Source organism: Micromonas pusilla, assembly GCF_000151265.4.
Source record: "Micromonas pusilla CCMP1545 genomic scaffold MICPUCscaffold_5, whole genome shotgun sequence".
Classification (NCBI taxonomy): Eukaryota; Viridiplantae; Chlorophyta; class Mamiellophyceae; order Mamiellales; family Mamiellaceae; genus Micromonas; species Micromonas pusilla.
Window position 1 is genome coordinate 417246 of NW_003315886.1, and position 26604 is coordinate 443849.

A 26604-nucleotide genomic window follows, 5' to 3' on the forward strand; every position below is an offset into this window, starting at 1 on the left:
GGAACCGCCAGCTATTCTATGTCGTCTCTCACGCTCGCATCTCAAAGTCCGGCCGCAGCCCGGTCGCGACGAGGTCGGTGGTGTACGACGATGACCGCTCGATCCCCCCCGAGCTCTTCTTCGCGAGCTTACCACCGCTCGACCGACCGCCTTCGCCTTCGTCGTCGTCGTCGTCGTCGCCGTCGCCGCCGCCGCTCGGCTGACCCGTCCGCCCCTTCCACCTACCCTCCTCGCTCCACACCTCGTGCGCGTCGAGCTCGTCCAGTAACAAGTCGTACACGTCGTCCGCGCGTAACTTACACCGCCGTTTAAATATCGTGACGTACGCGCTCAGCAAGAACCCGTACCGCTCGTCCACGTGGAGGTCGAACCGCGGCGGGACGCCCTTGAACCTCGCCGCGTCCGCCGCCTCGGTCCACGTGTACTTCTTCACCGTCGTCTTCTCGTCCTCGACGACGTCCACGGCCTCGATCTTCTTGGTCTTCAGGTATTTCTCGAGTTCATTCATGTCCACGCGTCCGTTTATCGTGATCTTCTTGTTGTCCACCGCGCTCAGGGAGTACTTCTCCTGGCGAAGGAAGTAAATTAAGCCGCCGCCGAGGACGCCCCAGAAGCACATGTTGATCGCGAACCACACCGCGGGGAGGGAGACCAAGTACGGGTTCACGAAGTCCGCGACGTACGCGATGTTCGACGCGACGCCGAGGTACCCTCCGAACGCGCGGTCGACGATGTCGAACGCGAGCTGCCCGGCGAAGATGACCTGCATGATCTCCAGCGAGGCGTGATTTCTCGCCTGCGCGCGAAACGCGTCTTCCAAGTTTTTGGTCGTCGCCTCGATGCCCTCGTTGATGTCTCCCTTGTTCGTCATCCCGATCACGTGCGCCATGTCGCGAAGCGCCTCGAGCTCGTTCGCGCACCCGACGATCGTCTTCTTCATGTCGATCGCGCGCCTTCGAAGTTCGTTCTTCTGCACGTCGAGTCGCAGGACTTCGCGCAGCGCGAACGACGCGGGGTCGCCTTCGATCGGCTCGGGTAAATCCACGCCGTCCATGCTCTCGGCTAAGAAGGACTGAATCTCGCCCAACGTGATGACGTCCTCGGTGCACGTGGACAGCGTCTTCCGAACGATCGCCATGTTCTCCGGGTTGTTCTGGTGGTGCTCGATCAGACCGCGTGTGCGGCGGAGGATGTCCGCGAGGATGAAGCAGCGGTTGAACACGCGTTTCATGAAAATCGAACGCGCGTGGAAGCTGCCGTGACACACGATAAACGCCTGGTGCCTGAGCGAGTTCGACCCGGCGAGGAACACGCCCATCTTGCCGATGATTATTACCTCGTCGTCGCTCAGGTCGTGCCCGCTGTACGTGTCGCCGATGACCTGCTTCAGCTCGTTCTCGTAGTCTTCTTTGTCCATGTACTTTTCCGCGGGCATCTTCGGTCGCACCGCGTCCGCGACGATGCAGTTGAACTTGTCTCTGTTGTCCGAATCTCCTAAAAACGTCAGGTCTAACATCGCGCGCTGATGCGCGGCGAACAAGTTCGACACCACGGTGCTGCTGTCGTCCATGACGTCCACGAGAAGACGCGACATGAGATCCAGGGATAGGTTGACTTTGATGCGGTCCATGATGGCGTCGATCTTCAAGCCGTACGCTACGAGGCCGTTCTCGTCGAAGTGCACGCCGAAGTTTTCAATCTGCAAGATCCCGTCGTCGTTCTCGAAGAACACCTCCGCCTCGAAGTTGATGTACGACGCCTCGTCGTAGTCGAGCAACCGCACCGCGGTCATGCCCTCGTTCTTCCCGGTGAACTGCGTGCTGTCCGGCTCGGCGTCGATCGCGGCTGTGAAAAAACCGCCCTGCACGCGCTCGCCGCTCCCGAGCTTGTCGTTCAGCGCCACGATCTGGTTCCCGCCCATCGGCACCCACTCGCACGTGAGCAAGTACACGTCGTCGATCAAAATTTTCTCCTCGAGGCGGTCCTTGATGTTCGACGCGGCGAACTGCGCGAGATCCGCGCATCTCGCGGAGTTGTCCACGAGTTCCAAGTTGGCGACTCGAAGCGACGCGGGGACGAACGGCGACGAGACGTAGGACACCGTCTCGATGTCCGTGATCGTGCTCGTGCGCGCGTACCACCCGCTTCTCGTGTAAATTTTGAAGCTCTGCGACGCGGTCTGGTACGCGACGTCGACGAGGTCGCCCTCTTTGAAGATGAGCGCGTCCACGGCGTCGCGGCTCGCGTCGTCCAAGTTCGCCTTCAGGTAACTCAGCCCCTCTTCGCTTATCCGCAGCGCGACGCCGCTCTGGTAGCTCTCGGACGTGAGTTTCAGGTTTTGCACGAACCCAAACTCGCACAGGTCGTCGATGTCGTCCTGCCCTTCCTGCGACACGTTGACGTAAATTCTCTTCCCCATGACGATCTGCGCCTGCGGCGCGTAGTCGTAATCGAACACCTCGTCGATGATGCCCTCGTAGATGAGCACGAGCAGCGGCTGGATCCGCACCCATCTGGTGCCGGGGGCGTGAGGAGGAGTCGTTCCGCCGGGGTCTTTTATGGTGTCGTCCGTGTATCGCTTGATCATGTAGAGGAGGCGGAGCTGTTCGAGGGTGACTTCTGATGATTCCGACGATGAGGAGGAGGAGTTTGAACCCCGAGGGCTGCCGCCGCCATTTCCGTCGTTGTCGTCGTCTTTGTCGTCCTCCTCCTCCTCCTCCTCTTCCTCCGCGATCCCCTTCTTCTTCTTCTTCTTCAGCATATGATTCATATCGTGGTGGTGCGTCCCCGAGAGCCGTCGCCCGGTACCGGTGCCGTCGTCGCCGGTGAACTCGACCCTCCGCCTTATTCGCTCGCCGCTGTCGTTGAACGCGAGCGGCGTCTCCGGGGACGACGACGACGCGCTGCCTCCCAGGTCGCGCCTCGGGGAGAGGCTCTCGGTCACCGCGCGCGGGCCGCCGCTGCCGCCGCGCGTGAACGTCAACATGCCGCCGCCGCCGTCGTCGCAAGCCGGGGACGACGACGACGACGCGACGACGACGTCGCTCGCGCTGCTGCCGCCGCCGCCGCACAACCACGTCGGAGCTCCTGCGAATTTCCGTCGTCTCGCGCCGAGCCGGGACGCGCCTCGCGATCCGCCGCCCCCCGGCGCGACGGTCCCGAGCTCGCGGTCGCGCGGCGTCAGCGATTCGTCGCTCCTGCGTCCGAGGATACCAGAGGAGGAGGAGGAGTCCCCGGACGAGGACGACGCCATCGATGAGCGCGCGACGCGCGAGGACGACGACCGGGCGTCGCGAGGAGCTTTGTCGTCGTCATCATCGCGATTTATTATTTTTTCTGGTCCGCCTTTTCTCACGAGCCGCATCTTTCCTTTCCGGAACGGTCGACGTCCCGGACCACGCGGACGCGCTCGGGTGTACCACCGAGAGGAGCCCGCGACGCCCGCGGCTCACCTAGGCGCCTATCGCCGCTCTCGCCCGTGCACCACCACTGCACGGGGGGAGCGCGCGACGCGCCTGTGAGCATTTGGCAATTATTTGGCAGGGACCAAAAATAATGTGACATGCACCATGCTCGATTGACGCGACCACCACCGCCTCAAAACTGCTCCGATCGACCTGAAAATCTGTGGAGAGGTTCCTTACATCATGTAGATGATGATCCCGTTGTGTAATGCAAAAAAAGCTCATCCTGCCGGGATCGAACCGACGACCTTGCGGTTGATGTATTGAGGAGGCCTCAAATGGTCATCCGTTTGCGCTGTCTAGTTAACAGCCGCACGCTCTGCCAACTGAGCTAAGGATGAAACCTGTTCCGATCTTTCGATCGGAAGGTCCGATGATTGGTTTCCTGATTAAGCGAAAGAAAAAATTATAAACCACTCTGTGGTCGGTCGGCACGTGGGAAAAACAACGACATGAGATCTGACGCGACGTCGCGCGGGCACCTCGACCGCGCCGCGCGACGGACATCGCACGCACTAAGCCGTTACGACTTGAAGGTGCGTCTCACCCTCGCCTTTCCCCTCCGCGCCCACCCGCCCGCCCGCGCGCGCGCGAGCGAGCGAAGCGAAGAAGCGCGCGCGCGACGGCGCGCGTTTTCTCTCAGGAAGCGAAACGCTTTTTTTTTTGTCGTCCCCAATCTGCGCGCGTCTCCCCTCCGCGCCCGCCCGCCCGCCCGCGCGCGCGCGCGCGAGCGAAGTGAAGAAGCGCGCGCGCGACGGCGCGCGTTTTCTCGGAGAAGGCGAAACGATTTCCTTTTTGTCGTCGCGGATGATGAGATCCTCCCCGCGTCGTCGTCCGTCCCCGCAGCGCAGATGGAGGCGGCGGCGATTTTCGGACCGGCGTTCCCGCAGCCGGTGGGTGGTGTTGCCGCCCGGGTTCCACCCGTGGATCGGCGATGCTGATGACGACGATGATGAACAGCGTATTCACTGCAGAGTCGTTAAATGCACGTGCGGCCTCATCTACGACCAAGATTCGCCTGGCTGCAGGTGCGTCCCGCGGTGCTGTCCGCGTCCGGTCCCCGTCCTCGAGTACTTCACCGAAGCCGTGAAGACGGCTGTCGGTGAGAAATTCTTCAAGAAACAGAAGTTCAAAGAGAAGATGCGTTGCGGGCCGAATGGCGGCGCGTTGTGCGATTGCCCGCTCTTCTCCGTGGAAGAGATTCAGAGGTGGAACGACGACTTTTACGCGAGACGCGACGGGGTGAATCAGTTCTGGAAACTGATCGTGTACGTGAGGCACGCCGCCGCTCTGTGCGAGCGCCTGTGGCGGGAGGTGCAGGACCGGCGCGGGGCTGGCGCCGCGGTGGACGACGACGACGCGGGCACGCTCCGTCTCCTCGCGTTGGGGCGCTCGAGAATCCGGGGCGCTGACGCTCGGCTCCATCGCGTAGCTGAGTACCGTGCGGGGGTCCAGGTCGATGACGACGACAAGAAGACGAGACCCGCGCTCGAGAAGAATCTCAGGGAAGAGAAAGTGAAGCTGGCAGCCGTCCGCGTTCACTTCGAAGACCCGCCCGGCGGCGCGGCGGCGGCGTAATTTTCTTTTTAACGGAAGTACACAACAACGACGACATCTCTACTCACATCAACCTCAACACGGCTTCGTACACGGCGAACGTGATCGCGCTCGCCGGCGCGCTCTTGATCAACCCCGGCGTCAACCCCTTATAAAACCCCCCCACCCCCTCCTTCGCGAGTATCCGCCGCATCGCGCCCGCGATGCTCTTGAAAGCCTCCCCGTCCATCGCGACCCGCTCGCCGTACCGCAGCGACCGCGCCAGCCCGGCGACCTGAAACCGCTTCTTCACGACGTCCAACGGGTGGATGATCAGACGCGCGACGACGCCCGCGCCGAACCCGCACGCGCCGTTCGCGAACCCGCTCAAAGAAGGTTGTTGACCATGGTCGGTCTCCTCCTTCCCATGCTCCCATCGCATCGCCGTCCGCTTCATCGCGGCGTACGACCCGAACTGTATCGCGCTCGCGGGGATGATCTCGATCAACGTCACGCCCACGCCCGCGTATAACCCGCGGACGCCGCGGTCGCGGACGATGCCGGCGGCGGCGTCGGCGAGCGACGCGTACACCCGCGGCGACCCCTGCGCGGCTAAGACCGTCCGCATGACGTCGAACGGGTACGTCGCGACCGTCGCGGTCGCGCCCGCGATCGCGCCGCCGGCGAACGACATCGCCGGCGACGTCGGGTTCTGCCCCGCCGCGGACGCGACCTTGCGGAACTCGCCGAGCGCGGCGAACTGAATCGCCGTGTACGGCACCCACAGAAATAACGCGGGGACCGTCCCCGCCCACAGCCCGCGGAGACCCTCCTCGCGCAAGATCGTCCTCGCGCACTGCGCGATCCCGCGGTATTTTCCTCCTCCGCCGGTCGCCGTCGCCGCCGCGTTTGCGTTCAACCCCGAGAAACCGACGGGCTCGACCTGGACCTGCATCCGGATCTTCACGACGTCCAACGGCGCGACGGCGACGCGCGAGACCATCCCCGCGAACGCGCCCGCCATCGCCTGCGTGAACGTGCTCGGCGGCGCGCGCCTCGAGTCCCGTCGATCTTCTTCGCGCGAGGACGACGACGCCGCCAGGGCGGCGATCTCGCCGCCGCCGCCCACCATCGCGGTCGTCCCCGTCGCCGCGTGCGCTGGATGCCGGCGCTGGATGCCCACTCCCACTCCCGCGGCGACGCCCGCGCCGACGGAGAGGACGACGAGCCGACGCGAAGTCCGTCGCGGGAGGCTCGGCGGGAGGCTCGCCCACGGGAACGTGAACGCCCCGCCGCCGCCGATCATGGGGGGACACGCGGCGACGCGCGCCTCCAGTCTCTCTGCGCGCGCGTCGCGTCGTTATCGTCGTTCGAACCAAAAAGTAAAAGCGCACCCAAAAGATTTTTTGGCGGCGGGGCGGACGACGACGCGGATGCTCGTCGACGACCGTCGTCGTCGTCACACCGACCGCGCGCCGACGACGCGATGGAGGCGCCCGCGCCGGAGCCGCCGGCGGCGCCGCCGCCTCCTCCCGCCGCCGCGGACGCGGAGAAACCAAAAGATCATCAGTCGTGGGCGCGCCCGCCGGACTTCGACGCGCTGTCGAGATACGGCTGGCGATGGCGACCGTCGGACACCGTCGACGAGAATTACGTCGACCTCGTCTCGCTCGTGTCTCGGAACAGCACGTGCGCGGACGGGCACATGGGATGCGCGCTCGTGCGCGGCATCGCGCGCGGCGGCGGCGGCGAGCGACGCGAGACCGCGGTGGGCGACGTCGTGCTGACGACGATCAACTCGCCGCTGTTCGGGGCGCTGCGATCGGACTGCCACGCGGAGGCGAACGCCGTCGCGGAAGCCGCGGCGCGCGGGATTTCCCTGCGAGGAAACGGCGACGACGCGACGACCGTCACGTCGTGTTACGTCACGCGCGCGCCGTGCCTGAGCTGCTATAAGCTCCTCGCGAGCGCGGGCGTCGGGCGGATCGTCGCGCCGCGGCTCATGGACTCGGCGGACGCGCGCGCGTCCGCGAAAAAGCTCGACGTCGAGTGCGTCGCGTGCGAGGACACCGAGGAGAGGAGAGCGCACAGGTTAGGCCTCGGGAAGACGCACGAGAACATGGACGAGATACGCGCGAGGAGGGAGGAGAGGAAGCGGCTGAAGAGGGAGGGGAAGCTCGGGAAGAAAGAGCTCGTGCCGATCGAGAAGAAGCGCGAGCGATCGGGGCGCGGCGGCGACGACGACGAGCGGAGCGAATGATGAAGCGGAGAGGCGCGCGTCGAGGTATTAGGTGCGTTCTATACACTGGTTCCCATACGATCGCGTCGACGTGGTGAACGCCGATCCTTAAGGACTTTGCCCGGCGCATCTCTCCGCCCACCCCTCGCTTTCAATCCCCGCCCTCGACGCCTTTCAACGCCAACTGACGCCTATGAACTCCACCCCGACGTTCGCTTGTATAGAACGGCCCTTATTAGAACGTGAGCTTATTAGAAACGACAGACGCGCCGATCGCGTGGGCGGGTGGCTATCGTCGTCGTGTCGTGGTTGAAGTACATCATCGCGATGACGATCATCAGCGCTGGCTAGCTAGCGTATCCCCCCTCCCTCCTCCCGTCCGTCCGTCGAACGACCGATCGGTCACGCGCTGAACCGCTTCGGGTGCGTCGCCGCCCCCTTCGGGAGCCGGGACGTCGCCGCCGCTCTCGTCTTCCCCCCTCTTCGCTCGTCCGGCGCGGTCGCGTCGAACGCGCGCTGCGTCGGAACCTGCTGCTCTCTCGGGATTTCTCTCCACTCGCCGCGGGAGTTGATCGTGAACTGCCCGCACATGGAGAGTCTCTCGCCCGCGTGCATCTTCGGTCCGGGCGCGCGCTTCGGCGCGGACGCGAGCGACGACGCGTTCGCTCCGCTGATCGAGAGTCCGCCGAAGGGATCGCACGGCATGGTGCGAGGACGGCGGCGGCTTCGCGCTCGCGCTCGCGACGACGACGACGCGAGAGCGCGTCGCGGAGTGAAGCGACGGCGCGCGCGTCGACGGTTCGTTTCCGTCGTCCCCCCGTTCCGGAACCTGTTTTCAGCCGCCCGGACCAGACGGATCGTCGTTGATCGGGCGACTCCTCGGTCGTTCCGGTGAACGTCGTCGTCGTTCATCGCGCGATCGACGAAAAACCACGCTCGACGCGATCGAGGCGAATGATCGCGCTTTTCGCGATCTTATCGTATCCGTAAAGCGCGCCGACCCCGGGGCTGCTGTGCGTCGTCACTCGACGCGCACTCGAGAGCGCACCGCGGCCGCCGCGATGCTCTCGCTCGCCGCTTCCGCGACGACGCTCGTCGGAGCCAACGCGGGCGCCTCCGCCGCCGCCGCCTCCACCCGCCGCGGCGGCGCGTCGCTGAGCGCGCGCGATGCGACGGCGACGACGAAACCTTTGCGATTCGTCGCGCGCGGGGCGTCGTCCGATCGCGGGCGAGCGCTGACGACGCGCGTGAACGCGAAGTCGCTCGAGGAGAGGATCGCGTCCGGGGAGTTCACGCAGAAGCGGAGCACCCCCGCGGAGAGCGTGCTGAACGGCATCCGCGACGTGATCAAAGACGTCCCGCAGAGTGCGTCCCGATCCCGTCCGATCGATCGGCGCGACGATAGGTTTTTCGCAGGAGGAGCGCGAGAGACTCGACGTTCGATCGCTGACCCCCCGTCCCGAACCTCATCCCGCCCGTCCCCCCGTCCGCTCGCCCGCCACCGCCAGGTCGAGGCCTGTCCTACCAGCTCGCGAAGCTGTCGAGGAAGTGGAGGAAAGAGAGCATGTCCAAGATGCCCGTCGCCGCCGGCGACATTCGAGAGATCGCCGGGCAGCCCGTGTTCGTGCCGCTGTACAAGCTCTTCCTCGCGTACGGCGAGATGTTCGTCCTCGCGATCGGGCCCAAGAAGTTCGTCGTCGTGTCCGACAACGACGTCGCGCGCGAGATGCTGAAGGATCAGGCGACGTCGTTCAGCAAGGGGCTGCTCTCGGAGATTCTCGAATTCGTCATGGGCACCGGGCTGATCCCCGCGGACGGAGAGACGTGGAAAGTGCGAAGACGCACGGTCGTGCCGTCGCTGCACAAGAAGTACGTCGCGAGCATGGTCGACATGTTCGGCGACTGCGGCCTGAACGGATCCGCGCAGCTCGCGCGGTCGGAGATGAACGGCGACACGGTCGAGATGGAAAACTTTTACTCGCGGCTCGCGCTCGACATCATCGGCAAAGCCGTGTTCAACTACGACTTCAACTCGCTGAAGATGGACGACCCGGTGATCAAGGCGGTGTACACCGTCCTGCGAGAGGCGGAGTACCGCAGCGTGACGTTCATTCCGTACTGGAAAGTGCCTCCGCTGAGATGGCTCGTCCCGAGGCAGAAGGCGTGCCAAGAAGCTCTGGTCGTCGTCAACGACACGCTCAACATGCTCATCGCGCGGACGAAAAAACTCGTCGAGGAGGAGGACGAGGAGTTCGTCGAGGAGTACCTGAACAAGGCGGACCCGTCGATCCTGCACTTCCTCATCGCGTCCGGAGACGACGTCACGTCTAAGCAACTCCGCGACGACCTCATGACGCTGCTCATCGCCGGCCACGAGACCACCGCCGCGGTGCTGACGTGGACGACGTACCTCCTCGCGACGCACCCGGAGATCAAGGCTCGCGTGCAGGCGGAGGTGGACGAAGTCTGCGGCGATCGTAACCCGACGATCGCAGACATGATGGACCTGAAGTTCACGACGAGGGTGATCAACGAGTCCATGCGGCTGTACCCGCAGCCGCCGGTGCTCATCCGCCGCGCGTTGGAGCCGGTGACGCTGGACGGGTACAAGATCGACGCGGGGACGGATTTTTTCATCTCCGTGTGGAACCTGCACCGCAACCCGCGACTTTGGGAGAACCCGGATAAGTTCGACCCGGACCGGTTCCCGATCGATCAGAAGATGCCGAACGAGATCACGGAGAACTTCGCGTACCTTCCGTTCGGAGGCGGGCAGCGGAAGTGCGTCGGCGATCAGTTCGCGCTGTTCGAGAGCATCATCACGCTCGCGATGGTGTGCCGCAGGTGCGTTCTATACACTGGTTCCCATACGACCGCGTCGGCGTGGTGGACGCCGTTTCTTAAGGACTTTTCCCGGCGTCTCTCTCCGCCCAGCCCCCGCTTTCAATCCCCGCCCTCGACGCCTTTCAACTTCAACTGACGCCTTTCAACGTGCCGCAGGTTCGACTTCGAGCTCGACGCGAAGTTTCATCCCGACGGCGAGTGCGGGATGACGACGGGGGCGACGATTCACACGACGGGCGGTCTGCACGTCAAGCTGAAACGTCGCGACGGCGCGGGCGGGAACGAGATGCTCGGTTCGATTGACTGCGGCGACGGCGTCAAGTGCGCGTCGCTCGGCGAGCTCTCGGACGTGAACACCGGCGACGGGACCCCGGAGAGCGGCGCGGCGAGCTTCGACGAGGCCGAGCGCGCGCAGGCGAGAGACTTAAAAGAAGCCGCGGTCGTTCTCGGCGCGAAAACCGCGGGCGCGAGCGAGCTGAAGAGCGGCTCGGGGGGTGCGAAGGGCGAGAAGCCTTCGATCGACGGCGCGGCGTTGGAGGAGGCGGTGAAGGAGGCGGAGGCGCTGTACGAGGCCGAGGCGGAGCGCGAGGCGGCGATGAAGAAGGAGCTGGAGCAGAGTCTTTAGACCGAGATGCACGGCGCGCGCCGCGCGCGCGCGGGCGGGCGGTCGCGCGGGGACCGGTGTGCGGGACGCGCGGCGGCGGCGACGGGGGAGAAGTGACGCGACGATCGACCGAGGGTTGGTGGTTCATCAGACGTCTTCTTTCGTTTAGATCAACACCGCAACTATCAACTTCAACTTCAACTTCAACATCAACTTCAACACAAATAGTGACGGCGACGCGCGACCGACGCGCCTCCAGGTCCGTTTCGAATGCTAAACGCGTCGTGTTATTAAAACTCATCCTAATGATCAAGGGTGCGGCGCGATTTCGCCGCGCCCTTCCTCTTCCTCGCGATCGATCCCGCCCAGCCGGTCCTCGAGATCGTGCGCCTCAACTTCAACGTTGACAACGTCAACATACAGTAAGATTACGCTGACCTCCTCGTTCTCGTCGCCTCTCACACGCCGAGCTCGGCGGCGGCGTCGACGAGGTCTTTCAAGTTGACCCCCGCGCCCTCCATCGCGTCCCACTCGAACCCGGGGAACAAATCCTCGATCGCGAGCGAGCCGCGACGGGTGCGGAGATGTATCGCCGCTTTCGCGAGCGCCGCGTTCGCGAACCGCAAACCCGGCTCTTTCTTCGTGTGCCCCGCGCGCACTTGCCTTCTGACGAGCATCCAGCGCTCCGCGGCTTTCGACGGCGCCGTCGGCGGCATGGGCGCCTTCGCCGCGCTCGGCTTTGGCGTGAAATACGCGACGACGCACGTGACGTCGTCCGCTCGCGTGTCCTCCTCGCTCCAGGACGCGTACGCGGCGCGCGTGATCTCCTCGCACGCCCCCAGCGCGTCGCCCTCGTATCTCTCGCATATCGCGAGCACGGTTTCATTTTCCATAAACTCAAAGACGCCGTCCGACGCGATCACGAGGCACCGGCTCGCGTCGTCCAAGCGATACGACAGCGTCTCCGGCTTGGCGCTGATGCCGAGGCTCTTGCCTATTGTGTCGCCTAAACTCCGCGTGAACGCGCACCCGGGGTAGTGCTCATTGTTCTTGAACACCCGCGGCGGGTCGTCCGCGGCCTCGATCGTCTCCTCGCCGAAGTCTTCGCTTAACGGAACCTCGCCGAGGATCATCCCGAGCGTCGCAAACATGACGTCCTCGGTCGCTTCTCTCTTCATGCGCACGCGCTCGTCGTGCCGGAAGCACGTCTGGTCGTGCGTCACGGGTAGGACCTTCCACCTAGGACTGGCGTCGTTCTCGTTCGTTGGCGTCGCGATTCCAAAGATCGCCCTCGAGTCCCCGACGTTCGCGACGTGCAGCATGTCCCCGATCAAGTGCGCGACGACCGCGGTCGTTCCCGACAACTTCGCGTCCTCCCCGAGCTCGCGCACGATGACGTCGTTCGTTCGCTCGAACGCGGTCGCGAACGCGGAGGGCGCCGCGTCGTCGCCGTCGAGCGGCGACGCGCGCTTGTGGTCGCCAAGATGGTTCTCGAAGGCGTCGTCCGCCCGCAGCTCCTTCAGCGTCCTCGGGAACGTCGCCGCCGCGATCTGCGCCGCGTCCTCGCCGTGGACGCTGTGGCCGTCGAAGACCCCGAGCAAGCATTGGTTCGCGTCGCCCTCGAACGCGACGTTGAGGACGAAGGTGTCTTGGTTCACGTGCGCGCGCGTTTTGTCCGGGTAGCAGCCCTCCTGGCACACCGCCGCGGCGACGACGCGATGATGCGCGAGGTCCGCGGTCGCGATCGGCATGATCTCGCGGCGGGTGCGGTCCATGAACAGCTCCGTGGGTTTCTCCTCGGGGGGTTCGCGCGTCGGCCACCATCGCGCGGACATTGCGGAGAAGCGTGGATTTTCGAACGCCTGTGATTGCTAAGCGATGAGTGCCAGCCAACGGTCAACGCACGCGGACGTCCCGGGCGAGGGCTCGCTTCGCTCGCGCGCTCGCCCCGAAGCGCGCAGCGTCGGCTCGCCGACGCGCGGCGACGCCGAGCGCGTTCGACCGCGGCGAAGTCCGTGGCCCGGCGTCGGCGTCTCTGCGCGCGCGCGCGGCAGAGATCTAAATGTGTGATAGCATTGTGTGTGTGTGATCCAATCATAAGCTTAGTTGTCTCCGTCGCAGTGTCCGAACAACACAATCTGGATCTGACTGGACAACTTCGTGACATGCTACACGTGTGTACACGTAGCCCTATGGCTTTTTAGTCAGGACAAACGTAAGACAAAACCGCAAAAAAAAAAAAAAAAAAAAAAAAAAAAAAAAGTCGTACTCGTACGCAGGTGACTGTTTGCGCGTGCACGATTTAACGATCGAAAATACAGGTACTGTAACACCTTCGTAAACAGTTGAACCGTGAACGACGGTCTAAAATCGCACCGCACCCGCTACTGCTCCGCGTACCCAACGACGGTCGCCCTGACCCCCCCTCTCCCCGTCCATCACGCGGCGCTGTCCGACAACTTCGCGATCAGCGCCTCCTGCTCCTCGCGCACGCGCGCCAACGAGTCAAACTCCGCGCGCAGCCGGTCGAGCTCCGCGCGTCGTTCGCGTCGAAGCGCCCCCGTCTCGGCGCGCGCGCGTCGCCGACGCGCCGCCTCCAGGGTCGTTCCATACGAGCGAACGTCGGGGTGGAGTTGAAAGGCGTCAGAAGCGGAGTTGAAAGGCGCCGAGGGCGGGGATTGAAAGCGGGGGGTGTGCGGAGAGATGCGCCGGGCAAAGTCCTTAAGAAACGGCGTTCACCACGCGAACGCGGTCGTACGGGGACCAGTGTACAGAACGCACCTCCGACGCCGCCTGGTTCCGCTTCCCCACCGCGCGCAGTTTCTCGCGCTCGGTGCGCGCCGCCTGCGTCGAGGCGGGGGTTTAAGGCGAAGGGAAACGAAGCGCGCGCGACGTCAGCGGGGAGAGCACGGGATGGAGGGAGGGAAGAAGGAAGAGGACGGAAGGACGAGGGACCGCGGGAGGGAAGACGAAGACGTGAGCGTATTAAACGACAGCGACGGCGAGCGACGATCGATCGACGACGCGCCTGCGCGTCCACGGCGTCGACGACGGTCTTCACGATGTAGTTCAGCCGCGTGACCTTCTCGCAGAAGTCCTTCGCGCCGTCCGCGAGCGCTTGCGTCTTGTCGAACTTCTCCGCGTCGAGCACGCGCACGCGGAACGACTGCGGGACGCGACGCGGGGAGGGGAGAGACGACGGCGAGTGAGCGTTCGTCGACGCGCGGTTTCGATTTTGAACGACGACGACGACGACGACGACGACGACGGAAGGGCGGACGACCGCGAGGGGACCGCGGCGCGCGTCGAACGCGGCGACGACGACGCGGGGAGGAGGAGGGCGACGACGCGCGGCGCGGGTGGGTCGCGCGCGGGCGCGGGCGCGCACCTCGTCGAACGTCACCGCGCTCTCTTCCGCCATCGTTGACCACGACGCGGTGCCGACGCGAGATGCCGCGACGACCGCGCGACGCGAGCGGCGGCGGCGACGCGCTCTTCGCGGCTGGCGGTCGCGCGCGACGCGCGGCGCGACGCGGGCGGCGGCGGCGGCGACGACGACGACGCGCGGGGTCGCGAGGACGCGCGACGGTCTCGAGCGCGCGCGCGACTAGCGACGGACTCCCGTCCGCGGCGAACCGCGCGCTCAAAAAAAATCTCGACTCCACCGAAAAGTGCTTCTTCGCGCGGTCGCACTCCGCGCCGCGCCTCGCACGCGGCATGTCCGCGCCGCCCACCACCCCCGCGCCGAGCTTCTCGGAGATGTTCACGACAGGCTCCGGGAACGTCGTGACGTCTCCGAACCCGGAGAACGTCGCGAGAGCTTCCCGCTTCCTCGACGAGAGCACGCCAGCGCCCGCGCCGTGGCGACGGCAGCTTCCCGTGCGCCCCGCCTCGCCTCGGCTCGCTCGCGTCGCGCGGCGCGGCGTATCGCTCACGCCCCCACCCCCGCCCCTTCCTCTTCCGCGCGCAGCCGCAGCACGAGCGAGAGCCAGACGCGAACGCGAGCACGCCGAAACGCCGCAAGAGAGAGGAGTGACGAGCGACGCGCGAGACGACGAACGGAAGCAGAGCGGAGACGGAGAGAAGAAAGAACACGCGTTGACGACGAGTTTAAAAACGACCGACGTTTAAAAACGAACGAACGACCGACAACCGCGCGCGAGTCTAATACGCCTCGTCGTCGTCTTCGTACCCCCGTCGCGCGTCCTCCGCGTCCGCGTGCAACTCCCGCACCACGTTATACAGCGTCTCCTCCAGCGCCCACTCCGCGAGCGTGCGGAACTCCGGGTTCGCCTCAGCCTTAGCCGCCTCCGCGTCGAACGGCGTCGGCGTCGGCGTCGGCGTCGGCGCGCGAGGCGAAGCCTCCGCGGCGGCGCCCCTCTCGAGCGCGTCCGCGATCGACCCCGCGACGCTCGCAGCCATGGACGCCGCCTTCGACCCGTGCGGCGTCGCCGTCATCGACGCCGCCCTCGAGCTGAGCTTCTTCTGCAGCGACTTGATCGACGACGCGACCGACGCGCGCGACGGCGGCCGCGACGCCGTCGCCGGCCTCGAGTCGCGCTTCGTCGGACTCGCCGCGGACGCCGCGGACGCTGGACGCGAGGACGCGCGACTCGAGGACGCGAGGTCCGGCGTCTTCGGCGGCGACGCGATCGACTCGCGCGCTCTGAGCGCGCGCGCGGGCGCGCCGCCGCCCACGAGCGAGAGGTAGAACGGTATCTCCTCCTCCTCGAGATCGTCAAACTCTCGCTGAATCTCTGGATCGCGCGCCGTCTCGCGCAGCAACTCCGCGATCATGAGCGCGGCGTCCTCCGCGGTGAGGTCCGCGGGGAGCGTCTCCACCCTCGGGTCCGGTCGGTACGTCGGGATGAAATGCCGATCGAACGCCTCCGCGCCGTGCTCCTCCCTGAACGCCACCTCCGTCTGCACGATCCCCTCCACGCCGAGCGCGACGACGTGGTCCGCCGGCGGCGGCGGCGGCTTGGGCAGCGTCTTCTCGTGCTCGCGCCTGTGCCGCGCGGTGAGCTCCGGGAAGGTTATAGCGCTGTTCTCCGTGCTCGCGTGCAGGACGGACATCCGCTCCTTGCTCGCGTACGAGACCCACACTTCGCTCTTGCCCTGCTTCTCGAGCTTCGTCGGCATCGACGGCGCGGGCGCGCCCTGCTCGGCGACCGCCACCGGCCGCGTCTTGGCCTCCTCCGCCAAACGCGCTTCGTACTCGAGCTCCTCCCTGGACGGCGTCGTCGGCGTGAGCTCGCATCGCACGGCGCCGTCGAACACGCGCGGATCGGTGCCCGCGGTGAAGATCACCTTGATCATGACGCTCTCGCCGCGATTGAGGACGCCCTCCGCGGGCTCGATCGCGAGCGCGCCGATCGTCTCGTTCCCCGCGAGCGCGCAGAGGTTCCACTTGAAGTCGTAGTCAAAGTCCGAACACGACGTCAGCGCGACGACGCGGCGCACGATCGCGAGCGACGGGATCTCGCCGAATGCGCACGCGTGCGTGGACAGCTGGAACGGCGTCGCCGGCGGCAGCGTCGGCGTCGGGCGGTACCCGATCCATCGCGAGCGGTCGATGTCGCCGAGAGCCGCGCCGTCGTTCGCGGCGCCGTCGCCGTCGCCGTCGCCGCCGAGCGGCGAGACCCCCGCGCCTCGAATCGTCAGCACCGAGTTCTCGCCGCCGTGTATCTTGATCTCCACGGACGTCTCGTACACCTTCTCCTCCGCGGGCTGAAATATCCAGTCCACGGACGCGACGCCGAACGCGGGGACGACGCCGCTCGGGTTCAGACATCGCAACACCGGGAACCCCCACGCGTCGCGATTCAGCGCCTCCGCCGGCGCGACGTCCACGACGTATCGTATTGCGTCCGCGCACGGATTCCGCAGCTCGATCGACTGCGTCGGCGGGCGCATCTCGCCGATGCGAACGGGAGAGAGCACGTGCGTCGCGATCGGCGCGTTCGCGGGGCCGAGGTCGAGGCACTTGGCGTCCAGCGCGACGGTCCGACCGCCGAGCTCCAACCGCACGGAGCGGCCGTCGGCGATCGTCAGCAACGCCGTCAGCCAGTGCGCGCCGACGTGGTCGTGCGCGTACGTGATCGTCACCGCGGTCTTCTGCCCGGGCTCGAGGTGGCCCCTCCGCGGGTACACCTTCACGACGCCGTTGTCCACGAGCCACATCTGGTGCGCGTCCACCTCCGTGTCGGGCTCCGAGAGCTCGACCCAATTCTCCGCCTCCACCTCGAGCTCGTTGCGGAACAGCACGCGCCAATCCGCGGGGAGCGTCCCGACGTTGGTAACCTCGAGGTGCGTCACCGTCGCGGGCGCGCCCTCCACGTGCACGCCCATGCCGGTGGCCACCGCGGAGAGCGGCGCGAGCGCGCGCGAGGAGACGATCGTGCCGTCGACGCCGCCGTCTTTCGCCATCTTGTGCTCCGCCGGCGTCGGCGGCGTCGCCAGCTGCGCGTTGAGCGCGTTGATCGACAGCCGCTTCCAGAGCAGCGGCTTCGCGACGCCCTCGCACGCGGCGTCCGTGACGCGGAGCGTCGGGAAGTCCGCCGTCGCCCGCGCCGCGGTCCACGGGAGGTCCGCCTCCGTCTCCGGCGGGGTCGTCTCCGCGGCCGCGAACGGCAGCGTGGACGACCGCGACGCCGCGGTCAACGAGCTCGTCGTCGTCGCGTTCGATTTCGGATCCGCGACGGTGTGACACACGACGCGAAACTCGCAGTCCGTCACGCGCTGCCGCCCGACGAAGGACACCACGACGGGGACGACCGCGCGCGCGTTGATCTGGCCGATCGGCGCGTCGAAGCTCACGTCCGCGTCGAACTCGGACGACCCCTCCGCGAAGACGCACTCGAGGCGGTACCGGATCATCCCCGCGGACTGATTGTAGAGCTCGATCGTGCGCTCCTCCTTTTTGTCGACGAGGCACGTCCCGAACGTCAACGTCCGCGGCTGCATCGTGAGCGCGCCGGAGAGGCCTTCGCCGCCGACGCTGACGTACACGCGCTCCTGATCCGGAAGCACGCCCTCGCGCGCTTGCCTCGGCGTCTGCGGGACGCGGACGACGAGCGGCACCCTCGCCGCGAGCCGCTTGACCTCTCTCGGGGAGAAGTTCCACGTCGACGTCAGCGTCTCGCCGCCCTTCACCGTCCCCGACGCCGGCGACACCGCGAGCACGCCCGCGAGCTTCTCCGGGATCGCCCACTCGTACAGGATGTCTATCCGCGATTTGTTCACGACGTTCACGTCCCTGGTCGTGATCGCGCCGACGCACGTGGGCTTGAACACGAACGAGTCCTCGTCCCCGACGACGAGGCTCGGGACGAACCCTTGCGCGCGCGCGTTCAACACGAGGACGTTCTTCTCGCTGCCGTTGAGCGAGCACGCGATGCTCTCGACGTGCTGCCGCGTGTCGCGCGCGTCGAACCGGAACGTCACGAGCGCGTGCGAGTGCGGCATGACGTGACCTTTGCTCGGGAAGCATCGCAGCGGCGACGCGGCAGCCGCCGCGGACGCGTTCTCCCCCTCCGTCGCGTCCGGGCGTTTCGTCGGAAACTCAAAGCCCACCGCGGTGTCGCCGTCGTTGATCAGCGCCACCGTGAGATACGCGCGCTCGCCGCGCACGGTGGGGGGGGAAAACAGCCGCCCACCGCGGCAGGAGAAGTGGCACTTGGGCATGAACGCGTCGAACATGGCGCGCGCGTCGCGGAACGTGTGCCCGTTCGCCCGCAGCGTCGTCGTCCACGGCGGCACGAAATTATCCGCGGTGACTTGCCGAAACGACCGCATCGTCTTCACGTACGCGAAACACTCGAGCTGCCTCGTGTAGTACCGGTTGTCCATCGACGGACGGAACGTGACCTTAAACTCCTGCGTCTCGCCCGGTCGGACGTCCGCGGCGTCGGGGGTGACCGCGTACGGCCACCTGGCCGCGGACTCGGCCATCGCGTCTTGGGTCTTCGCCGAGGTGTCGCCCGTCGCGAAGTGCTCTTGCCCGCCCCAAAACACGACGAGCTTCTGCGGGGTATCGTTCCTAAGGACCACCGTCTTCGCCTCGACCAGCCGCGTCGTGCTGCACGCGCCGAAGTCGAGGTCGGTCACGTCCAGGGACACGCCGCAGTGCGCGTCCGGCTCGAACAGCGAGCCGAAGGTGTCCGACGGCGGCGCGGCCGCGGCTTCAAAGCGACGTCGGGGTGGAGTTCAAAGGCGTCAGTTGGCGTTGAAAGGCGCCGAGGGCGGGGATTGAAAGCGGGAGGTGGACGGAGAGAGTCGACGGGCAAAATTCCTTAAGGATCGGCGTTCACCACGCCAATGCGGTCGTATGGGAACCAGTGTATAGAACGCACCTTCTTGCGCCGCCACCTCCTCCTCGTACGGCTCCCTGTCGCCCGCAATCGGCGGCTGCCCGGGGGATATCAGCCCCAGCGCGCACCGCGCGCGGTACGCCTCGACGTGCGAGAGGTACATGGGCGCCGGGCGCCGCTTGGAGTCGTACGACGTGCCGACCGCGTCGAACGCGAGCGGCGGCGCGTCGCGGAGCGTCACGACGACGCGTTTGTGATAGTTGGCGCACTCGATTGGCGTGAACGTCACCGTCACCGTCGCGGCGGACTTCGGGGGGATCACGCCCCGGTCGGCGTCGAGCGAGAAGACGCCCAGCGTCTCCGAGTTGATCTGCCAGTGGCAACTCACGTCGCTGTCGTTCTCGATCTGCACCGTGCGCGTCGGCGTCTTCCCGATCTCCGCCGAGTTGAAGTTGATCTTGTGTAGGCTCAGCGAAACCTTCGGCCCGATCGCCGTCCCTTTCAAGAGCAGCACCGCGACGTTCCCCCCCGGGGTGATGAACTTGAACGTCTCCGTGCTGAACATCCCGGGCACGCTCGGCGTGTACACGAGCTTGATCATCTCCTTGCCGCTCGCGTCGATCCTCCCCTCCGCGCCGTCCCACAGCCTGCCGTTTTTCGAACCCACGCGAAACACGTGGTCGTGGAGCGCGTCGTCCGCGACGCGCTCGATCGCGTACGACGCGCCGACGACGCTCTGGTTCACGAGCCACACGCACAACTCCGTCGTCTTGCCCACGACGACGTCGCCGAAGTCAACCACGCGCTCGGACAGTCGCACGTACGGGAACTTCCCCACCGCGCTGATCTTCGTCTCGGACGCGGCGACGCCGCCGTTGAGGACGAGAGCCGCGCGCAGCACCGAGACGCTCGCGTCCTCGGGCGTGAACTCCGCGCGCGCCATCCCCGTCTCGCCCGGCTTCAGACGCCCGGTCAGCGGGCTCAGCGCGAACGCGCACGGCGACGGGATCTTCCACTCGTACTCGAACGGCTCGTCGCCGTCGTTGACGAACGCGAAGTCTTTCGCGATGCGCTCGCGCACCGCGCCGTAGCCGAGGTCGACCGCGGGCGCGAGCGCGACGGACGTCACCGGCAGCAGCGCCGCGATCGCGACTCGAAACGTGTCGTGCGGCTCCGGGTGTATTCCGCGGACTTTGAACTCCACGAAGTCCTCGTACTGTTCCGTCTTGATCGGGCGAAACGTCACGTCCACGCTCGCGCTCATCCCGGGCGAGAGCGTGATGACCTCAGGGAACTCGAGCTCGAAGTACTTCGTCTTCGGCATGCGGTACTTGAGCTTGAGCGTCTTCGTGCTGACGTTCTTCAGCGCGATCGTGCGGACGTACTCCCCGCCGGGCTCCCACGTCCCTCCGCGCCACGTGAGCCGCTCCGGGCAGTCGATGCCCCAGACCTGCACGCGCTCGTATCGCGCGGTCATCGTCGGAGGCGCCAACGTCTCGTACCGCGACGTGGTGGTCGCGCCCGCGCCGCGCGCGCTCCCGCCGGGGGGGAGCGAGGTCCCGACCGCGGCGCCGCGGCCCATCTCGGCGGGCGGGCGGACGGACGGCGCGAGCGCGCGTTCCGATGCGTGCGCGCGAGCGGACGACGGTGCCGTGCGTCGCCGCGCCCCGCGCGCGCTCTCTGCCGCGCGATCGACGGCGAGAGCGCGGAGGATTGACTTCCGCGTTTGGAAGCGAGCGGCAACGAATGGATTCTTGAAAGGGCGTTTTCATCGGCGTTCTCGGCGTTTTTCATCGACGTTTCTTTCAAAATCGGCGACGTTCAAAGGCTGCTTGACCCTCGCGATCGCCGAACGTATCGATCCTCGATCGAATCGACGGCGACGGCGGACGCGAACGTGCTTGGCTTCTGTTGGCGGCTGCGGCGCGCCCGCCGCGAGCTCTCTTTTCGACGCACCGGGCCGCGACACCGCCGGCGCCGCGCGTTCCGTGTACACGCGTCCGTCCCGTTCGAAGGACACGCGAAGACGCGCGGAAGAGAGGGCGAGACACGCCTCGTCGTCGTCGTCGTCGTCGTCGTCGTCGTCGCGCGCGGAGAAGGGCAGCGCCGAGGCAGGGTTTTTCACCGCGGCGCGCGCGGTTCCGCCCGTCATGGCGCCCGTCGAAGCGAAGACGCACGACCTGACGTCCGAGGTGCGCGTCTGAACCCGCTCGCGGACGTTCCCGCGCGCGACGGGCGCGACGGCGCGGCGCGAGGGCGCGCCCCGACGCGCGATCGCGCCGCCGTGGCCGCGCCTTTTCCCACCCCGTCGTCGTCGATTCTTTTCGGCCGATCGTTAGATCGCATCCCGCCTCCGCCTCGCGCGCGATCGACCCTCGACTGACGCCCCCCGCGTCCCACCCCGCGTCCCGATCGTCCACCGCGAAACGCGTCAAACTATCTATGACGACAGCTCGGGAAGTACCTCGACCGCCACCTCGTGTTCCCGCTCCTGGAGTTCCTCCAAGCGAAGCGCGTGTACCCGGAGAACGAGGTCTTGGAGGCGAAGATCGCGCTGCTTAACAAGACGAACATGCTCGACTTCGCCGCGGACATCTACAAGTCGCTCCACAACAAGAGCGACGTCCCGGCGGCGATGCAGCAGCGGAGGGAGGAGGTCATCGCGAACCTCACGGAGCTGTCCGTGAAGGCGGAGAAGGTGGTGAACTTTCTGTCGGACCCGACGCTCGTGAAGCAGCTCCGAAGCGACAAGGCGTTCAACCTCGCCTTTCTTCAAGAATCGCACGGCGTCGGCCCCGAGGATATCGACGCGCTGTTCCACTACGCCAAGTTCCAGTTCGAGTGCGGGAACTATCAGGCCGCGGGGGAGTTCCTCTCGCACTACCGCGGCCTGTGCACGAACAGCGAGCGCGGCGCGAGCGCGTTGTGGGGCAAGTTTGCCTCGGACATTCTCCTGCAGCAGTGGGACGCCGCCGTGGAGGACCTGACGCGGCTCAAGGACGCGGTGGAGAACCGCGCGTACTCCAGCCCGCTCGCGCACGTGCACGCGCGGACGTGGCTCGTTCACTGGGCGCTGTTCGTGTTCTTCAACCACGAGAACGGGCGGAACGCGATCATCGACTTGTTCTTTCAAGAGCGATACATGCAGGCGATTCAAGCCGAGGCGCCGCATCTCTTGCGGTACCTCGCGGCGGCGATCATCACGAACAAGCGCCGCCGCAGCATGCTGAAGGACCTCGTCAGGATCCTGCAGTGCGAGACGTACTCGGACCCGATCACGGAGTTTTTGCTGAAGCTGTTCGTGGAGTACGATTTCGACGGCGCGCAGACGAAGCTCGCGGAGTGCGACGTCGTGCTCGAGAATGATTTCTTCCTCGTCGGCTGCAAGGACGAGTTCAACGAGAACGCGCGTCTCTTCATCTTCGAGACGTACTGCAGGATTCACCAGCGCATCGACATCAAGATGCTCGCGGATAAACTGTCCATGGACCACGACAGCGCGGAGCGGTGGATCGTGAACTTGATCCGGAGCACGAAGCTCAACGCGAAGATCGACTCGGAGAAGGGGACGGTGCAGATGTACGACCAGGCGCAGAGCGTTCACGACATGATCGTCGAGAAGACGAAGGCGCTCACGTCGAAGACGTACTCGCTGTCGCACGCGGTGTTGTCGAACACCCAGGCGCAGGCTGGGTCGGTCGTGTGAACGTCGGTGAGTGGTGGGGGTTGCGTACTGTAGAGCTTTAGTCGTTCCAAAATGCTGAAAAGAACAAAGACGCGACGCGTCTGGTCTTGAATAAATCGCATCACTTCGCGGCGCGCTTCCCTCGCGTCGTCGGCGTCTTCGTCGACGTCGTCGCTTTCCGCTTCGTCCCCGTCGCCGCCCTAGCCTTGGCCGGCGTCTTCGCCTTCGCGGCCGGGCTCTTCTTCACGCCAAACTCCTCGAAGATGACGTCCTTCCAGCGCTTCTCGTCGGCCACCGTGAACGCGGCGTCCTCGTCGATTTCCTCGTCCTCGAAATCTTCGGGGAGGTCGGGGTACGCGTCGTCGTCGTCGTCGTCCTTCTTCTTCGCGGCCGCCTTCTTCGCGCCGACGGGGGTCTTCGCCTTCGCCTTGACCGGGGCCTTCTTCGTCGACTTGGCCGGAGTCTTCTTCTTCGCGTTCTTCGCGCCGCCGCCAAAGTCGTCGAACGTCACGTCTGCGTATTTCTTTTTATCCGCCGCGGTGAACGCGCTCGCTTCGTCAATCTCCTCGTCTTCAAAGTCCGAAGGGAGCTCGTCGTAGTCTTGAACCGCTCTGACGACGATCTTCGACGCGGTCGCGGGCGTCTTCGTCTTAGCGGGCGTCTTCGTCTTAGCGGGCGTCTTCGTCTTAGCGGGCGTCTTCGTCTTAGCGGGCGTCTTCGTCTTCGTCTTCGCCGCCGGGGTCTTTTTCGCCTTCTTCGCCGAGCCGCCGCCGCCAAAGTCCTCGAACGAGATGTCCCTCCACCGCTTCTTGTCCTCCTCCGTGAACGCGGCGCCCTCTTCGATCTCCTCGTCCTCGAAATCTTCGGGGAGATCGGGGTACGCGTCGTCGTCGACCGCGGCGGGAATGGCGACGTCCCGCCGCTTCTCGCCCTCACCCCCCTTCGTCTTCGCGTTGAATGCCTTCTTCGCCTTCCCCCCGCGCGCCACATCCATCGCCGCCTCCCTCGAACACCGCTCGCAGACGCACTCGAACCCGTACACCTCCCTCAGCTCGTCCCGACGCTCCCCGACGTCCGCGTCCACGTCCACGTACGCGATCGTGAGCTCCTCCCCCGGCTTCAGCGTCCTCCTCGCGACGACCAGCACCCTCGCGTCGTCGACGTACGCAACCTCGCAGTTGGGATCGCACGAGTGGTTCAGCGAAGACGCGAGCGGGAACACCGCGGCGCCGCGCATCGCGGGGAACAGCGACGTGTCGAACTCGATCGCGTCGTCGCCCTTCCCCCAGATGAAGTCGCACCTCTCGTCTCTCTCCTCGTCCTCGGCCTCGTCGTCGCTGTCGCCGTCGCTGTCGTCCTCGCTGTCGAGCGCGGCGCCGTCGAGAAGCGCGTTTTCCTCGTCGACGCGCCTCGCGACCCGGACGTCGCGCTCGCGCGAGAGCCACCGCACGACGCCCCGCATCGGCCCCGTCACCGACGCGTCGCCCGTGTTGGCGCCCGGGGTGGTGACCAGGTACCGCGTGATAGGGTTCGGGACCTTCACCGTCATCGAGTTCATCTGCGCGGCGCCGCACAGGCGCGCGAAGCCGTCGCGCGATGCGATGGACGCGCCGGAGACGGCAAACGCGGGCGCGTCTCTCAACGCCGCCTCCCCGAAGGCTCTCTTCAGCGTCAGCTCCAGCGACGGCCACGCGGCGTCCACGAGCGCTCTCAACCCCTCGCGCGCCAACTCGTCGCTCGCGAGCTCGTGAATCTGCGCGTTCGCCAGGTGCCGGACGCCGTCGACGTCGAGCGCGTCGCGGGGGGCGAGCGCGCACGCGGCGAGTTGCGCCGCGAGCATCGCGCACCGACGGTCGGCGCGAGGGGCGCCGCCGACGACGTCTATGAACGCGCGCCACTCTTCGTTGGCGCGCACGCGCAGCTTCAAGAACCCGGTGCACGTGCACGGCCACGAGGAGTCGCGGCCGTCGCCGCAGTACCTCGAGCCATAGATGTTCGTCGCGTCCGCGAGTACGAACGGCTGCGCGTCCGAGACTGGGAGTTTCTTCTTGAACTTCTGAGGCGCGAGATCCGCGATGGGAGGCGGCGGCAGCGCCTTCGAGCCCTTCCGCGGCGGCGGCGCGTCCGCGGCGTCGCGCGACGCGGCGGCGGCGCGCGATCTAAGCAACGCCTCGAGCTGGGAGGCGATATTTCCGGTGAACGCGCCGCACGTCTCGCACGTCTCGTACGGCGGCGGCGGCGATTCGTCGACGTCCTCGAGCGCGGCGGCGGTCAGATCGACGGCGCGAAGCAGCGCGCACGGCGCGTCCCTGAGCGCGACGTCGCCCTCGGCGAGGTGCACGAGCGCGTAGACGCCCTTGCCCTTGGCGGCGTCGTCGCAGTCGCGCGTCTGCACGACCGCGGTCTCCCCGAGGGCGGTCGCGAAGAGGACGTCCATCTCGTGAGGCGGCGCGGAGGGATGTGATGCGCGTGCGCTCGTCCGCGTCCGCCGCGACCGAAACTCGCACTCGCGCTGACGATTCGAGGCGCGCGCGCGCGCCCCTTCGCATTCGAAGAGACGCCCCGGCGACGCCGCCGACGCGTCGCACGATGAAGTCGACGACGGGGTCCGTTCGCTTCGCGACGCACGTCGTCGTCGTCATCCTCCTCCTCTTCCTCGCGCGCGTCCCCGCCGCGCGCGCGACGGCGACGCCCGCGATCTCGCGCGCCGCGTCGTCGTCGTCTTCGCACACGCTCGCGCTTCGTCCGCGCGCGGGATCGGACGACGTCTCGCACCGACGCGAGACGGACGCGATGCGCGCGACGAGAAGACGCCTTCTGAGCGACGCGTCGTCCGCGCACGACGCCTCCGCGACGATGCCCGTGCGCGGATCGCTGCGCGAGCACGGGTACCACTACGCGGAGGTCGCGCTCGGGACGTTCGATCCCCCGCGGTTTTTCCAAGTCATCGTCGACACCGGGTCGTCGTACCTCTACGTCCCGTGCGGCGACTGCGGGGAGAAATGCGGGACGCACACGAACGCGACGTACGACCTGGCCCACTCCACGACCGGGCTCGGCGTCCTGTGCACCGACAGGGACTGCCCGACGACGTGCCCGCGCGCGCGCGGTCGCGGGCGGCGGCGGCGGCGGCTCCTCGGCGCCGACGGCGGCGGCGACGTCCCGCGGTGCGAATTCTCCGCGAGCTACGCGGAGATGAGCTCCGTGCGCGGGCGCGTCGTGCGCGATAGGATACACCTCGGCGAAGAGATCGGCGCCGTGGACGTGACGTTCGGGTGCACGATGGAGGAGAAGGGCAGCATCTTCCGGCAGGAGGCGGATGGGCTCATGGGGATGGGACGCGCCAACGACATGTCCATGCCGGTGCAGCTGAGCCGTCGCCACGGCCTCGCGGACGTGTTCTCGCTGTGTTACAACAACTTCACCGGCGGCGGCGCGCTGACGTTCGGGCGCGCGAAGGGGATGGGCGACGGCGAGGCGCACGCGGACCACCCGGAGAATTCGTTGGGGTTCACGCCGTTGAAGAGGACGGGAAACAAAAACTTTTACGGCGTGGACGTCGAGAGCATGACGATGAACGGCGAGACGTTCGGCACCGAGGCGGAGTTCGCCGTCGGAAGAGGGTCCGTGATGGACAGCGGGACGACGATGACGTACGTGCCCGCGAGCGTGTTCAAGAAGCTCACGAAGGCGTTGCAAGACGCGGCGGAAAAGAACGACGAGAATCTCAAGCTCGAGAAAGTCGCCGGGCCGGACCCGAAGTATCCGGACGACGTCTGCTACGCGAACCCCACGGCGACGTGGGATAACGTGCATGACTTCTTCCCGAACCTCACGATCACCTTCAAAGGCGGCGTCGCGCTCGAGACGCCGCCGGGGAACTACTTATTCGCGCACGGGAAGGACCCGCACGCGTTTTG

At 66.3% G+C, this 26604-nt stretch overlaps 12 protein-coding genes across 12 annotated transcripts; 5 read left to right on the forward strand and 7 right to left on the reverse strand.

The window, feature by feature from the left end:
- Window positions 1–28: 28 nt before the first annotated feature.
- MICPUCDRAFT_57912 (uncharacterized protein) lies at window positions 29–3253 on the reverse strand (the record flags this gene model as incomplete). Its single annotated transcript, XM_003058738.1, has 1 exon — window positions 29–3253. The coding sequence occupies one exon, from the start codon at window positions 3251–3253 to the stop codon at window positions 29–31; it is 3225 nt and encodes a 1074-aa protein (XP_003058784.1).
- Window positions 3254–4129: 876 nt separating this feature from the next.
- MICPUCDRAFT_68026 (uncharacterized protein) lies at window positions 4130–5075 on the forward strand. The gene has a single exon (XM_003058373.1). The coding sequence runs from the start codon at window positions 4272–4274 to the stop codon at window positions 5040–5042; it is 771 nt and encodes a 256-aa protein (XP_003058419.1). The 5' UTR covers window positions 4130–4271; the 3' UTR covers window positions 5043–5075.
- A 10-nt stretch (window positions 5076–5085) lies between these two features.
- On the reverse strand, window positions 5086–6306 carry MICPUCDRAFT_39698 (mitochondrial carrier family; the record flags this gene model as incomplete). Its single annotated transcript, XM_003058739.1, has 1 exon — window positions 5086–6306. The coding sequence occupies one exon, from the start codon at window positions 6304–6306 to the stop codon at window positions 5086–5088; it is 1221 nt and encodes a 406-aa protein (XP_003058785.1).
- A 180-nt stretch (window positions 6307–6486) lies between these two features.
- Window positions 6487–7424, forward strand: MICPUCDRAFT_47254 (cytidine deaminase; the record flags this gene model as incomplete). The annotated part of the gene is made up of 1 exon (XM_003058374.1): window positions 6487–7424. One exon carries the CDS (start codon window positions 6487–6489, stop codon window positions 7258–7260), a length of 774 nt encoding a protein of 257 aa, XP_003058420.1. The 3' UTR covers window positions 7261–7424.
- Window positions 7425–7641: 217 nt separating this feature from the next.
- Window positions 7642–7944, reverse strand: MICPUCDRAFT_57915 (uncharacterized protein; the record flags this gene model as incomplete). The annotated part of the gene is made up of 1 exon (XM_003058740.1): window positions 7642–7944. One exon carries the CDS (start codon window positions 7942–7944, stop codon window positions 7642–7644), a length of 303 nt encoding a protein of 100 aa, XP_003058786.1.
- Window positions 7945–8300: 356 nt separating this feature from the next.
- Window positions 8301–10907, forward strand: MICPUCDRAFT_57916 (cytochrome P450 superfamily protein; the record flags this gene model as incomplete). The annotated part of the gene is made up of 3 exons (XM_003058375.1): window positions 8301–8604; window positions 8748–10083; window positions 10240–10907. 3 exons carry the CDS (start codon window positions 8301–8303, stop codon window positions 10706–10708), a joined length of 2109 nt encoding a protein of 702 aa, XP_003058421.1. The 3' UTR covers window positions 10709–10907.
- MICPUCDRAFT_57917 (uncharacterized protein) lies at window positions 10833–12712 on the reverse strand. Its single transcript, XM_003058741.1, has one exon. The coding sequence runs from the start codon at window positions 12520–12522 to the stop codon at window positions 11146–11148; it is 1377 nt and encodes a 458-aa protein (XP_003058787.1). The 5' UTR covers window positions 12523–12712; the 3' UTR covers window positions 10833–11145.
- A 442-nt stretch (window positions 12713–13154) lies between these two features.
- On the reverse strand, window positions 13155–14108 carry IFT20 (intraflagellar transport protein 20; the record flags this gene model as incomplete). Its single annotated transcript, XM_003058742.1, has 1 exon — window positions 13155–14108. One exon carries the CDS (start codon window positions 14106–14108, stop codon window positions 13155–13157), a length of 954 nt encoding a protein of 317 aa, XP_003058788.1.
- Window positions 14109–14774: 666 nt separating this feature from the next.
- On the reverse strand, window positions 14775–20581 carry MICPUCDRAFT_57919 (uncharacterized protein; the record flags this gene model as incomplete). The annotated part of the gene is made up of 2 exons (XM_003058743.1): window positions 14775–18870; window positions 19042–20581. The coding sequence occupies 2 exons, from the start codon at window positions 20579–20581 to the stop codon at window positions 14852–14854; spliced, it is 5559 nt and encodes a 1852-aa protein (XP_003058789.1). The 3' UTR covers window positions 14775–14851.
- Window positions 20582–20954: 373 nt separating this feature from the next.
- On the forward strand, window positions 20955–22797 carry MICPUCDRAFT_26784 (uncharacterized protein). The gene is made up of 2 exons (XM_003058376.1): window positions 20955–21191; window positions 21452–22797. Exons 1-2 carry the CDS (start codon window positions 21150–21152, stop codon window positions 22703–22705), a joined length of 1296 nt encoding a protein of 431 aa, XP_003058422.1. The 5' UTR covers window positions 20955–21149; the 3' UTR covers window positions 22706–22797.
- Window positions 22798–22805: 8 nt separating this feature from the next.
- Window positions 22806–25121, reverse strand: MICPUCDRAFT_57921 (set domain protein; the record flags this gene model as incomplete). Its single annotated transcript, XM_003058744.1, has 1 exon — window positions 22806–25121. The coding sequence occupies one exon, from the start codon at window positions 25119–25121 to the stop codon at window positions 22806–22808; it is 2316 nt and encodes a 771-aa protein (XP_003058790.1).
- A 419-nt stretch (window positions 25122–25540) lies between these two features.
- On the forward strand, window positions 25541–26113 carry MICPUCDRAFT_17358 (uncharacterized protein; the record flags this gene model as incomplete). The annotated part of the gene is made up of 1 exon (XM_003058377.1): window positions 25541–26113. A coding segment is annotated over one exon (573 nt), but the record flags the coding sequence as incomplete, so codon positions are not given.
- Between the last annotated feature and the right edge of the window lie 491 nt (window positions 26114–26604).